The sequence below is a fragment of the Natrix helvetica genome, assembly GCF_964273705.1.
Source record: "Natrix helvetica genome assembly, chromosome: 2".
In the NCBI taxonomy this organism is placed as follows: Eukaryota; Metazoa; Chordata; class Lepidosauria; order Squamata; family Natricidae; genus Natrix; species Natrix helvetica.
The window spans coordinates 219,510,200-219,523,389 of record NC_138552.1 but is presented as its reverse complement, the minus strand read 5'-3'; the positions used below and the strand labels follow the sequence as shown (position 1 = coordinate 219,523,389).

Sequence of the window (13,190 nt, the reverse complement as noted above, 5' to 3'; positions counted from 1 at the left end):
CTATCTTCTAAGTTCATTCCCTGATACTATTACAGTATCAGACAATTCCCAAATAGCCTTTATATCAAAAAGTAAGAAAGACCCACTCCAAGACTAGTTTATATCTTACTCCCCGCTTGCGGATTCCCCTATTCTTCATCAAGGACATTCCAAGACAAAATTTAGAGGATCCTATGATTTGTTACTACAGTCTAGGACTGTGATGGCGAACCTATGACATGTATGCTTAGGTGGCATGCAGTGCCCTCTCTGTGCGCACGTGATCTGTCGCCCCAATTCAGCTCCACCGTGCATGTATACATGCCTTCCACTGGCTAGCTGGTTTTGGGGTCTCTGTCATGCATGCACAGAGGGGAGAGCATGTGTGCATGAGAGGGGGGCTGCGCACACATGCGGAGGGGGTCTGGGGCACACGTGGGGGGCATTCATGCATGCGTGGGTGTGGGGCACATGCAGAGGCATGTATCAGGGCACGTGTGCATTGCATTTTGCGGGTTCGGGTGCATGCATGTGTTGGGCACTCGATCCAGAAAAGATTAGCCATCACTAGCCTAGGATCTTTTCCCCATCTTCCCTCCTGGGTCACATTTTTAGATGAAACAAAGCAAGCAAAAGATGAATGAAGAACTCTGGTGCCATTTGTCAGTAGAAATCCTGTATCCCAATCAGATTAATAAGGAAAATCTTATTCATTATGAGTACATGAAATCTCACTTAGTAATATTGAAGAACTCCCCGCTATAAAACTGTTAGATTCAGAAAGATACTGATGTTTTAGAAGGCAAGACTCCAAGAAAAGGCAAGTTGAAAAGGAGATTCATGTGTGCATTTGAGGGCATAGGAAGTGATCTTGAATAAAAAGAAATGAAACCAGTACCAAAGCAAGGGTCAGATAAGAGGGCTTTGAGCCCACACTAAGAAATTAATTTGCGAAAACATTTCGGGACCACCATCCCCGTTCATTTAAAGATAAAGTGAGGAGGGGTGGAAGCACATTTAGTCTCCCAAAATTCTATTACTGCAGCTGTTGCAATGAAAGTAATCCTGACTTGTATATGGAATTGGTTTCTTCGTCTGGTTTATCTTGCAGGGCTGACAGTTATTTGAATCAATTCGTTAGATCCACGTATCTAAACTAGTTATTGAACTTGTTAGACACACTTTACTTCCCAATAAATTATAGCTGCGCTGGTTCCCCCCCACCCCCACCTTCCGTATCTTTAAAATTACATTTTCTAAATGTTCAGGGCTTTATATTTATATCAATATATTTTATTGATATTGATATTTTATTACTGGCTCAACCGTAATTTTTCATATTCCTCCTGACTGTCTTTTTAAATTTTAAATTTTTATTGTATATTGGGTTTTTATTATTGGGGTATGTTACTGGTTTTAATTGTCTAAATGTTGTAATCTATTACCTCCTCCATGCATGTATGCATGTATGTCTTTGTATATATGTATGTTTATATATGTCCTAGTGTACGCCGCCCTGAGTCCTGCTTGGAAAGGGAGCGGCTAATAAATCCAAATTTTTATTATTATTATTATTATTATTATTATTATTATTATTATTATTATTATTATTATTATTATTATTATTTATTGCCCTGCAGTCAAAGACCAAAAATATAAACCAATAACACTAATCACAGGCTGTCCTTCAAAGTAGCCAAACGGCTATCCCTGCTATTTGTCATTAGGACAGTCTATTGATAATATAACTGGAGTCTTGCTTTCCTGCTTCTTAGGCATTTTTTTTTCTCAGTCTGTTTTCAGCTTCTGCTTTCATCTACCAATCCCCCCCCCCCCGAATGTATTTTTAGTCTTATATTTCTACTAAATCTATTTTTGCAACTGCTTTGATGGCAGTCTTCTTAAATTATTAACGAAATTGTTCATCACTTCATCGCTTCCTGATTTATTTGCCCATGTTTTTCAAATAATATATAATGCTAAATGACTATGGCTGGACTGCTGTGCAAAAAAGGTATTGATAGGCGCATTCCTGCAGTTGAGCAAATTATAAAAGCAGCATTTCCCTTGATGCTGCATATCACCAGGAGTCTAGTTAAAATGCACCATCACATCAGACTCAGACGGTTCTCTCAGGTTTGGGTAAACCAGTAGCAGCAATTGCGGGAGGCTCCGCCCATCCACCCTGATGTAATGTGCAAGCGCAGAAGGCGATGCGCAGGCGTAGCACATGCAAACAAAGTGATCACATTTGCGAACTGGTAGGGACGGTAAGTGAATCCCACCGCTGCATCACATATGGATTTACAGATCTGTAAATCTGAGGCCTGTAGCCTTTTCCTTGGCTAGAGATCTGTAGCCAAGGAAGAGATAAATCAACTTTGTCCTGAAAAAGGAGTGGGGTGGGAATCTTCTCTCTACCCTATCACCCACACTGGGCATAGAATATTCTATCAGGGCCGCAGACCAGCTGGCAGAGCCAGGTTTTAAGGCTCTTCCCGAAGGAGGCCAGGAGTGTGGGAGATGACCTCACCTCCAGTGAGAGAATATTGAGAGAGGGTGGGGCCACAGCAGAAACCACTCTTCTCCTGGACCCTGCAACAGAGGTGGCATTCATGTTCTGGAGAAGTGGTAGCAGAAAGTTTGAGTAGTTTGGAGAATCGGCAAATAGGCTGACCCCCCCCCCCCGTTGCCTCCCAGCTGATCGTCTTTTGTTGCCCTGAACAGGAGAACTGAGCTGGAAAACAGGTTAGTGGGGTGGGGAGGGAATGGGGATTTTGCAGTAACCTTCCCCTGCCATGCCCACCAAGCCACACCCACCAAGCCATGTCATGCCCACAAAGTCATGCCCACAGAACCGGTAGTAAAAATGTTGAATCCCACCACTGCCTTGCTAGTTGAAATTTTTCAGCAGATGGGATTTGACAGGGGGTCAGCCTATTCTCCAAAGCACCAGAAGGCAAGACAAGAAGCAATGGATGGAAACTAATCAAGGAGAGAAGGAACCTAGAAGTAAGGAAAAATTTCCCGACAGTTAGAAAATTTAATCAATGGAACTCCTTGCCACCCAAAGTTTTGAGTGCATGTGTGTATGTCTGTATGGGCTACCTATTTTACCACAGTTACTAAAACATAAAAAGTTAAAATCAAACATTAAAACTAAAGGGAAAGGTGGGGGCAGAATGGGGGGAGATGGGATCTGTTATTACTCAATCAACCATCTCTATTGCACTGTTTTTTCATTGGAGCACCAAGCCGACTGGCAAAGCCAAATCTTTAGGCCCTTGTCACTAGTCATCTTGCATATTTAGCCATTATGTGAGGCAAATTTTACCCTATGCTGCCACATTAGAAACTTCCATGGGTTAATAAAACATTTCTTATGCTGCTCCTATGGAAATGGAGATTGGCCAACTCAAGTGAAAAGCATATGGTCCTCTAAATGTTTTGGGACTGCAATTCTAATTGACCTTAGTCATCATAAACAAAATAAGGAATAATGGGATGTGTAATTTAGTAAGATCCGAAGCGTCACAGTTTTCCTATCCCTCATTGCTACAGCAACATTTCTCTCAGCATGGCATATTTGTATCCATTAAGCCGCAACATTCCTCTGCGGGCACAAAGTCAAATTGTGCTACGCTGAAACTGCCTTTGTTTTCCTGACCGTGAACCTCTTCTTTTTATTTGTCAGATTCTTTGACTTGTTCTTTATTTTTGAAAACAGAAATGCTGTAGCCTATAGTCATAAGACTTTAAAAACAAATAAACATTTGTTCCCTTTTGGCAGTTAGTTTAATAAAAGAGGCTCAGCCATGAGCTGTCTGCTTTATTGCTATTGTTCTTCTCTCTTTGCCGCTTGTAAAAGCACACCATAATTTTCACTCGATTTCTTTTCCTGTTATGTGATTTATTGTAAAAGGCAGCCTTAGAGGGGTACCATATTCCACAATATATATCTATAGATATAGATATATACAATTAGTCCTCAACCTATGACTGCCTAATGATTGTTCAATGTTATGACAAACCCCTCGAAAGCTAAGGATGACCTGTTTTTGAAGTTACGATGGCCATACCTCTCCCCATGGTCACACGATCACATTTGGGGCACCTAGCAACCAGTTCCTCTTTACAGTCATTTGTGATGTGTGACCATAATTTGTGACTTTTCTTTGCCAGTTTCCAGAAAACAAACACTCAAATTGCATAATAACAACTGTTTTTCGCTTAATAACCGTTGCGTTCACTTAGTGACTATCATAAAAATTGTCAAAAAAATCAGGTTTGGTTACGTGATGCATGGGTATTCTGAATGTTAATTAAAAAATAAATAACTGTAGATTGATTTTGATTGACCTAATCAAACATAGAAAAGCCAAAAAATACAATGTGCAATGGAAGCAGGAGGAGTATATTAGCTTTAAATTAGTGCCTGTAATTGGCAGAAATAAATAAGTGGTTGTGAGCTTTAAGAAAATACTAAGAACCACAGAAATAGAAATACAGTAATTCGACCATTAAATGTATGTTCGTTTCTTTTCCTTGTTTCTTTTCCTTGTTTTCCATTTTTTTCTGTATTTATATGTTTTGCATATAAATTTAGTTTGTAACAGCATGATTATGAATAGAAATTGGGAGCAGATCCAAGATCCATTTTTTCAATTGATCCCTTTTTAGACAAGTACACTTTCAATGAATTGTAAGGGTCAAACGACAAAGTCAGAGAAGAGGGAAAACCAGAAGATTATCTGTTCAAGTAAAGCAGCATGTCAGGCTTAACGTTTCAAAAATTAAACTACAAGTAAAAGCAAAGTACCTCTTTTAAGAGGCAGAGATTTTGAAAAGAAACAAATACTAATAATTTAGAAATAAAATTACAGGAAAAGAGCACAAAGAATTCCATATATTATTAAACTTTATTTTTTTACAAACATGGTCTTGAATATATGAGTAAGCATTAGGGTTGTCAGATTTTAACACCATATTGTGATGGTATGTGGAAAAGACCTTGAGGGACTGGACCAAAGGAACGGTCAGATAAGAGACAGCATAGCCCACAACTGAATAGTGGACAGGGCAAAATATTCAATATACCATATTTTTTGGAGAATAAGACACACTGGAGTATAACACGGACCAAGATTTTGAAGAGCCGAATTTTTAAAAAAGGTTTTTGCACTCTGCAGACCTCTCCAAAACAGCCCAATAACCCAAAAGGGCATGCATAGCCTTTAGGAGGCTTATAGAGTGCTCCTGGAGGCTTGGGGGGGGGGGGCAAAATTGAGCCCAAAATGGCCTGTTTTTCGGTCGTTTCTGCCCTCCCCAGCACCCAGGAGTACTCTGAAAGCCTCCTAAAATCTATGCACAGCCATTTTGGTGAAGGGGGTGGGGTTTCGGAAGGCAAAAAAATGCTGTATTCAGTTTATAAGATGCACCCAGATTTTCAGCCTCTTTTTTGAGAGAAAAAGGTGTGTCTTATACTCCGAAAAATACGGTAGCTTTACAATAAAGAGTAATTAGCTTCCCTGGTTGCAAATCCTATCTGATTTACCATGAGTGGCCAACATTAGTCTCACAAGTCTGAAAAAAAACTCTCTCCCCCTGTCTCCTTTATAGTTCAAGTAAAGGATGGTTCCTTTTGAGCCTCTTGCTCTGCCCACTATTCAGTTGCAGGCTATATTGTCTCTAACCTGACTGTTCCCAAGGTCTTTCTCATATGCCATCACATACATAAATTTGGGCCCCCACCAGTGGTGGGTTTTGGATCCCAGTATGGTTGGAACGGGCCCGGCATTGCCCACATGGACTCGCACGGTGCACACATGCGTTGTACCTGCTGCAATGCTTCTGCAAGCCTCTGCAACGCTTCAGCTGCTCGCCGGAGCATTGCACAGGCGCCGTATGCACCATGCACGTGCACAGAAGCACCAAAGGCTTAAATGACAGGTAAGGAGCTCAGGCGGGCGGGTGGGCCCTCTGGAGCACTGTACCAGAATGGTACCCGGTGCTCCGGGCAGGCTCCGGTACGCCCCTACGGGGATGTACCACCTGCAACCCACCACTGCCCCCCACGTAGATAGCCACACAGAATTCAACTCTTCTAGATCAGTGTTTCTGACCCTTAGCAACATTAAGATGTATACATTTCAGCTCTCAAATCCTCAAGTCAGCCATGGTGGAAGTTGAAGCCCACACATCTTAAAGTTGTCAAGTTTGAGAAACAGTGTTCTTGATCATTTTGTTGCCAGCTAGTGGTCTTCTGATTTAGTACAGCCTTATACGATCATCCTAATAAGCAATTTAATAACTTTGCACAGGGGGAGACTGACTTTCCCCTTCTTCATAATCACAACTGGACATGACAAAAATATTGAGTGTATGGACCAGTCCCTGACTTTTCTGACTTTTAAACAATATGTCATAAAAGCGAATTGGTAAATTATAATGTTATTTGGATTAAAGATGTAATAAAGGATGTCTCATCACCATAGGAATGTAGTATGAAATAATATTGTTCACAAATACTTTTCCATTTGTTTTTCTAACCATTTTAAAGAAAAATGTGGGTTTAAAAAATAATAATAATCCAAAGGAGTCATTCGGAACATGCTTGTTCTCTGCAGAAAATGTTAAGCATTTCTATAGACTTCTTTGAACAAATTCAGGGGGCCTGCACTCAGTTTGTGTAGAATAACTCCACTCATGAAGAAATTCAATTACTGAGCTAATTATCACCCTGACTGAGCAGTGTGAACAAAATTCAAAGTAAGAAGCCACTGAAGAAAAGCCAAATTGCTCAGTCGTCCCAGGAGTTAATTTTTTAAAAGATGTCATACCTGACAGCTGGAGGCCCATGGGCGAATATTCAGCTCAGTTTGGAATGTTGAGTATAAGATTTTAAAGTTGGACAGATCTTTATAGCATTTAACATGTGGCTGCCATAACAACAAAGAGATTTAAAAGTGTAAAATAGATGTAATCCGTAGTTAAATGACTCCAAAATGTTCACAATGTTTTCAGTTAGTAAACACAACTATTTATATTTTAAAATAGCCATTGTCTTTTTAAATAACTATAACAAAACTCAAAGTTAGAAGAATAAAAATAAGTCCAGATTTGGGGTTATTGGCTCTCTTGCTATAAATTGCATTGGGCATTTCTCCCCTCTATGTTACATAATATTCTTCCTGGTAAATCTGTTTTTAAAATATCCTTGCAATGTTTTAAAGGTGATACTTAAGTTTTGTCACATACAAATGCAACCTATTGTTTATAACCTATACTTGAGGATTTTAGTTTATCTGCTGAAAAAAAATGAATTCCAAAATCTTAACTAAAAACTACTTGTTTCACTAAACCAGCATTGTATTCATCATCCCTCTCTCTATAAGCAAATGTTTTTCTTATCTTTGATAAGTTTATTTTTTTGAAATGGTAATATTAATATTTTCTTTAGATGCAAAGAGACAAACAAGTAATCAAATATTAATGTCTATTAGGCAGTGAAATGCTACGACTACCATATCTAGGGTGAAAAAATATGAACCAATAGATGGCAGCAGAGAACTACAAAAACTCTAGACATTACCATCTAGTGGGCATGTAGATGTTTACACTCAAATATGGTAAACCCTATATTCTGCTACTATCCTCTGTCTGTGTTTTGGGTTTACCTTTTTCTTCATAAGAAAGTGGGAGTGATGTATTTTATTATAAAACTCCTATTCTCCAGTCTCTGAATAGCTTCATTAAATTGATTTGAACTGGAGGTAGCAAGATTAATACTTATTGGGAGGTAAACACTGCCCTACTATAGAACCAAGATATTCTAAATTCTGCTCTTATCATTCTTCTATTTGTTTGTTTATTCCAGTTTATACAGCTGCCCATCTCATATGTGGCTTACAAACATATCAAAACAACAATACAATTAAAAACAATACAAAAGCATATAAAAACCATCAAAAAAGTTATAAAATTTGTAGTAGAGTTAACCACATTTAACAGTAACACTCAAAAACAACCAATGGGGCAGTTCTACCTCATTCACTGGTTCCCATGCCTGAGGGCAAAACCATGTTTTCAGGATTTTTTGAAAGGCCAGCAGGATCGGGAACAATCTAATCTCTGTGAGTTCCTAAGAGAACATTATAAATGCTCAACCATGTGGATATTTTATGCATTCTTAATATATTTGAACTGAAACTGGGTTTTTAAAGCTTTTTTCTGGAAAATACACAATGGTTCAAATTTTCAAAGCTAGTGATTAGCTTCCTTTCCTCCAGCTCTGTGGCTTGATCTTTTCTGAGTAGTCATACAGATAAAGCGAAGCTATTGAAATGAATGATTCCACATGTCCTGGTGCAGGGGTGTCAAACTCGATTCCATTGAGGGCCTCATTAGGACTATGTTTGATCTGGGGGGGGGGTATGGTCAGGATGGACATGCCCATCTTGACATCACTCATGTCCTGTGGTGGCCTAAGGGCTCTGCCAGCGAAAATTGGCTCCCAATCTCAGTTTGGAGGACTGCCCTCCCGAGGTCTGTTTTTGCTGGCAGAGGGTTGCAGGAGGCCGTCCCAGACAAAAATGGAGATTGGGAGCCCATTTTCACTGGCAGAGCCACCATGGGCCTGTCCTTCACTGTTTCCAGATCTAAACACCCCATGGGCTAGATTGACACCCCTGTCCTAGTGTATGTCTATGATTTACATCTATAATGATGCCAATCTGGACTAGCAGGGCAATTAAGAGAAAATAGAAGGATTTTTTAAAATGAATATACAAAGGGATAAATAGTGAGTAGGTAAGAGGATAATACAGGTAGTCCTCGACTTACGATCACAATTGAACATGTAATTTCTGTTGCTAAGCAAAACAGTTGTTATGCTGTGCCCTGTTTTATGACCTTTCTTGCACAGTTGTTAAGTGAATCACGGCAGTTGTTAAGTTAGTAACATGGTTCTTAAGTGAATCTGGCTTCCCTACTGACTTTGCTTGTCAGAAGGTCGCAAACATGACCACAGGACACTCCAACTGTCATAAACACATGCCAGTTGCCAAGCGTCCAAATTTTGATCATGAGACTATGGGGATGCCTCAACGTTCATAAGTGTGAAAAATGGTTATAGGTTACTTTTTTCAGAGCTGTTACAAATTTGAATGGCCACTAAGTGAATGTAAGTTGAGGACTATCTATGATAGTGCTGAAAATTACTCTTTCACTTCCCAAGCTTTGTTCCATACAGTGGTGCTGAATTTATTCCCTACAGTCCCTTCTGCAGAAGGGCACTCTTTTTATTAAACTGGGGTGTTTTTTCAGGCCTCTGGCAACTTGAGATAACATTTAACCTGTAAAAAAGGAGAGCTAATTTCTGGAGGAGCCAGATTAAAATATGTAAGTATATACAAAATACATGAAGAGTAGAAAGAGGAAATGCCCCTGTTCACCAGCTGACATAATCTATAGGTATCTATCTTCTTTCCAGCACAAAAAGAGTGGACCACTCCAACACAAGATTGGTACTCCAGATTGAAAAGGATGCAGGTAGGAAACAGGATTTATTTTGATGTCTGTTAGTGAGGATTGTTTATTCAACATGCTGAACATATTGAGTTGGATTCAGAGATAGATCAGAGGAAAATGTTCCAGGAAAGCTGTTCGGAAAACTGTTGCAGAAGAGCTGCTAAAAGATTCCAATTGTACCAGCTGAGCACATGTCTTGGGGAGACTAGTTCTTCTTTGCTTCTGGAGATGTTATAAAAGGCTTGCATGGAAGATTGCACACACATTGTGTTAACAGAAGTGCCTAGTCCTTTTCTCGCAAGACATCTGTGTTCTGTTTTTTGAAAGGAAGCTGAATCCAATTCATTTACAGTTGTACTCATGCTACTTTTTGCTCCTCGGGGGAAAAAGTAAGATATAAATCATAAATACTGAGTAAATGGCAAAGTTTGATGCATAAAGAAAATGTAGCTCCATGAGTCAAAGACCGACATAAAAACAATATGAGTATGAATAAAAGAAAATGGAATATATAGCTTTGTACATATTTATATAATAAATATAAATACATAGTATAATAGTGTTTTATATATACAGTATACATATATCAATATAATGAAATGAAAACAGGTTTTTTAAAGATTTTGAAATATTGTAGTTTTGCAGAGATAAATATTTTGTTTTAGAAGAGGTGTAAAAGAGTTTAGAAGAGGTGTAAAAGAGTAGGACTCACTGGAGAAGAGCCTAATGCTGGGAAAGATTGAGGGCAAAAGAAGAAGAAGACGACACAGAATGAGGTGGCTGGATGGAGTCACCGAAGCAGTCGGCGTGAGCTTAAATGGACTCCAGAGGATGGTAGAGGACAGGAAGGCCTTGAGGAACGTGGTCCATGGGCTCGCAATGGTGCAGAAAAGACTTTGCAACTAACAACAATAAAAGAGTTTTGATGTTCTAAATCCATCACTCCTAACTTGTTTAATCAGAAAACAGCCTGTATAAAATGGTGTAAGCCAGGATTTATGATAAAGAATAAAATTACCTGGCAGCTAGTTTGACCCAGCCCCTATGTACCTGGCACCTATACGCCTTTAACATTTTTCTACTCTAACTCTCTTGCCCCATTGAATTAATAATAAAACCAAGTGGTGTGTTGACTGTTTGTATGTCCCATTTCTTTGAATGGTGGCATATTCTGAATAATTTGATTGCACGAGAACAAGTAGGAGAAAAACACCAGAATACTTTATATAACAGGTAGTTATAAAACCCATTGTTGTCTTTTCAGCCACTACAGATTTATAGATGAGACCAGTAACTTTATAAAAAATCACCAGAAATTATACCAACGCCAAATACTTTCACCAAATGCTCTTAGCTTTGTCTACATTATTACATTTTGTTTTTTTTTTGTTTTGTTTTTTTAAATATATTTTTATTGTTTTTACATTTAAAACAATGCAATGCTGCGGGGTCAGGGTGATCATATATTCACATTATGTACAGCTAGTTTCAACCATTAACAGTTATTCTACTTAATACATTGTCTGTCCTTCTGTTCAATCACAATATATACATTTGTTCCAGTCTTGCCATCTTAACTTATACCAATCATAAAATCTATTCCATACCTCAAAATATTCTGATTCCCCTTTATTTTTAAGTTCCAAAGTGAGCCTATCTGCTTCTGCACAGGCCAACACTTTTCTGATTATATCTAGCTCTGATGGTGTATTTTCTTTTTTCCAATGCTGTGCATAGGTTATGCGCGCTGCAGTCAGTATATGTATAATTAGATAGAGTGTATCTTTCTTAAGCCCCTCCAGTATTATGCCTAGGAGAAAAGGTGGTGGGAGAACAAATTATGTTTAAACCAGAAACTTTTCTCCTAGAAAAACACTACATTATTACATTTTGTGTTGCCATTTAACAATAGCTGCTTTTACCTTTTCCTTTCTATTTCAGTTGGCTTCCCCTCCCCCCTTTTAATTTCAAGTGTAGGAAGCTCAGAACTATAGGGCATTGTTCTGCGATTTTCGTTTGTCCCAATGAAATAGTTACATAGTCCCCATTTGAATTCCAAAACGTGATTGTTTTTCTCAGGTTTTAATTAGCTTATTAATGCAGGGATGCCCTTGACTGCTTATCTGGAAGGCAAGAAACTAAAAAGCTTAATCCATTGTCTCATAACAGAAGCATTTGTTGCTTAAGCCACAGTGTAGTTGCATGAGCTGTACCATGCATTTATTAACTTTTCACAGAATTAAATCATGGTCAAGTATTCTTCGTTGTCAGGCTTAAATGAGGCAATTAGAGGCAGAATCTGGAAGCTACAGCTGCGTAATGAAGTCTAATGGGTACGATTCAAGACTCCAGTTTTCTTCACTCGCTTTGTTATAGGCCACGTAATTTACATTGTGGAAGGGAGAAGGAGCAAATAAGTACATTTTGCAGGCAAGATTGAGTGCCCCGTATATTTTCCTGTAAGGCAGTCCTTTACAAACACAATCCCTTGTTGTGCACCCAGCAGCAGTATACAGTAAATACATCACTTCTTGATTCAGTTAAGCCTTTGGGTTTCTTGGTAGAATCACAATATTCAAGAACTGAACAAGCAGAAATAAATCACAAAAAGGACTCCTAATATCTACTAGTGACACTTGTCTTCAGCTAGTTCTACAAACAGAATAAAGTGTAAAAACTACTGAGAAGATGATCCCAGCCATTTATAAGATCAGATCTGTTGGTTGTAGAAAATGCTCCACTGCCTTCAGACCAGGGGTGGGTTCCTGCTGGTTCGGACCGGTTGGGCCAAGTAGGTAGTAACTCAGCCAGCCACTCTCTCAAACCAGTTCTGTTGGCGGCGCAATTTTTTCACTACTGTCCCTGAGTGAACCAGCGGTAACAGAAGCTGGAACCCACCCCTGCTTCAGACTTCTACTAGCCTACTTTAGGATCTAAGAAATACCTTACAATGACAGTACGAGTAGTTCCTGATACATGTGGTAAAAGGGAACAAGGTAAAATGTGGTAATTTTTGACATAACTGCTCTCAAAATTCCAATTGTAGTCCCCAGAAAGAAACTGGCGATTAAGCAAGCAAGAAGAAAAGAGGATTCTTCTCAAAAGATTCATGGCTGGTACATTTTTTCATCCCTTTTATGTTCTTTGTCTTCCTGTGATTTTAGGAAATGATGATAACCTTAACTCCATCTTTTACGAGCACCTAACAAGATCTCTGCAGGAGACCCTTTGTGGAGATTTGATTCTTGGACGCTGGGGAAACTACAGTTCCGGGGACTGCTTTATTTTGGCATCTGATTACTTAAATGCTTTTGTTCACTTGATAGAAATTGGAAATGGTCTTGTCACCTTCCAGCTCAGAGGGCTAGAATTTCGAGGTAAGCCTTTTCCTTAGCTTAAAGAACAGCGGTCAAGAAAAAAGCAGAAAATTCATTCATTGCATGCTCTTTGGAGATCTAAAATTTAGCATGAAATTTGGCTGGGTGCTAAATCATTTTAGACTCTTCGACACAAGGAGTTTGTGTAACAAATACTGCCAAAAAGTGACAGCCGGAGCAATTCTTTCCAGGGCCAAAATAGTTTTCATGTCTCATATTATACCTGGTTTATTGCAAAACAGGGGATTAATATTTCATTCCACTGGGATTAAACATAAAAGTGACCTGGTGACCCATTAGATACTA

General features: G+C 38.9%; 1 protein-coding gene across 1 annotated transcript in view; it reads left to right on the top strand.

Annotated features, from left to right (window-relative positions):
- Positions 1 to 13,190, top strand: part of PCNX2 (pecanex 2) — a 117,423-nt gene that overhangs the window by 73,143 nt on the left and 31,090 nt on the right. Inside the window, exons 24-25 of the mRNA XM_081940126.1 lie at positions 9,470 to 9,528; positions 12,672 to 12,884. Of these exons, the coding sequence (XP_081796252.1) occupies positions 9,470 to 9,528; positions 12,672 to 12,884 (272 nt within the window). The remainder of the gene's footprint in view (positions 1 to 9,469; positions 9,529 to 12,671; positions 12,885 to 13,190) is intronic.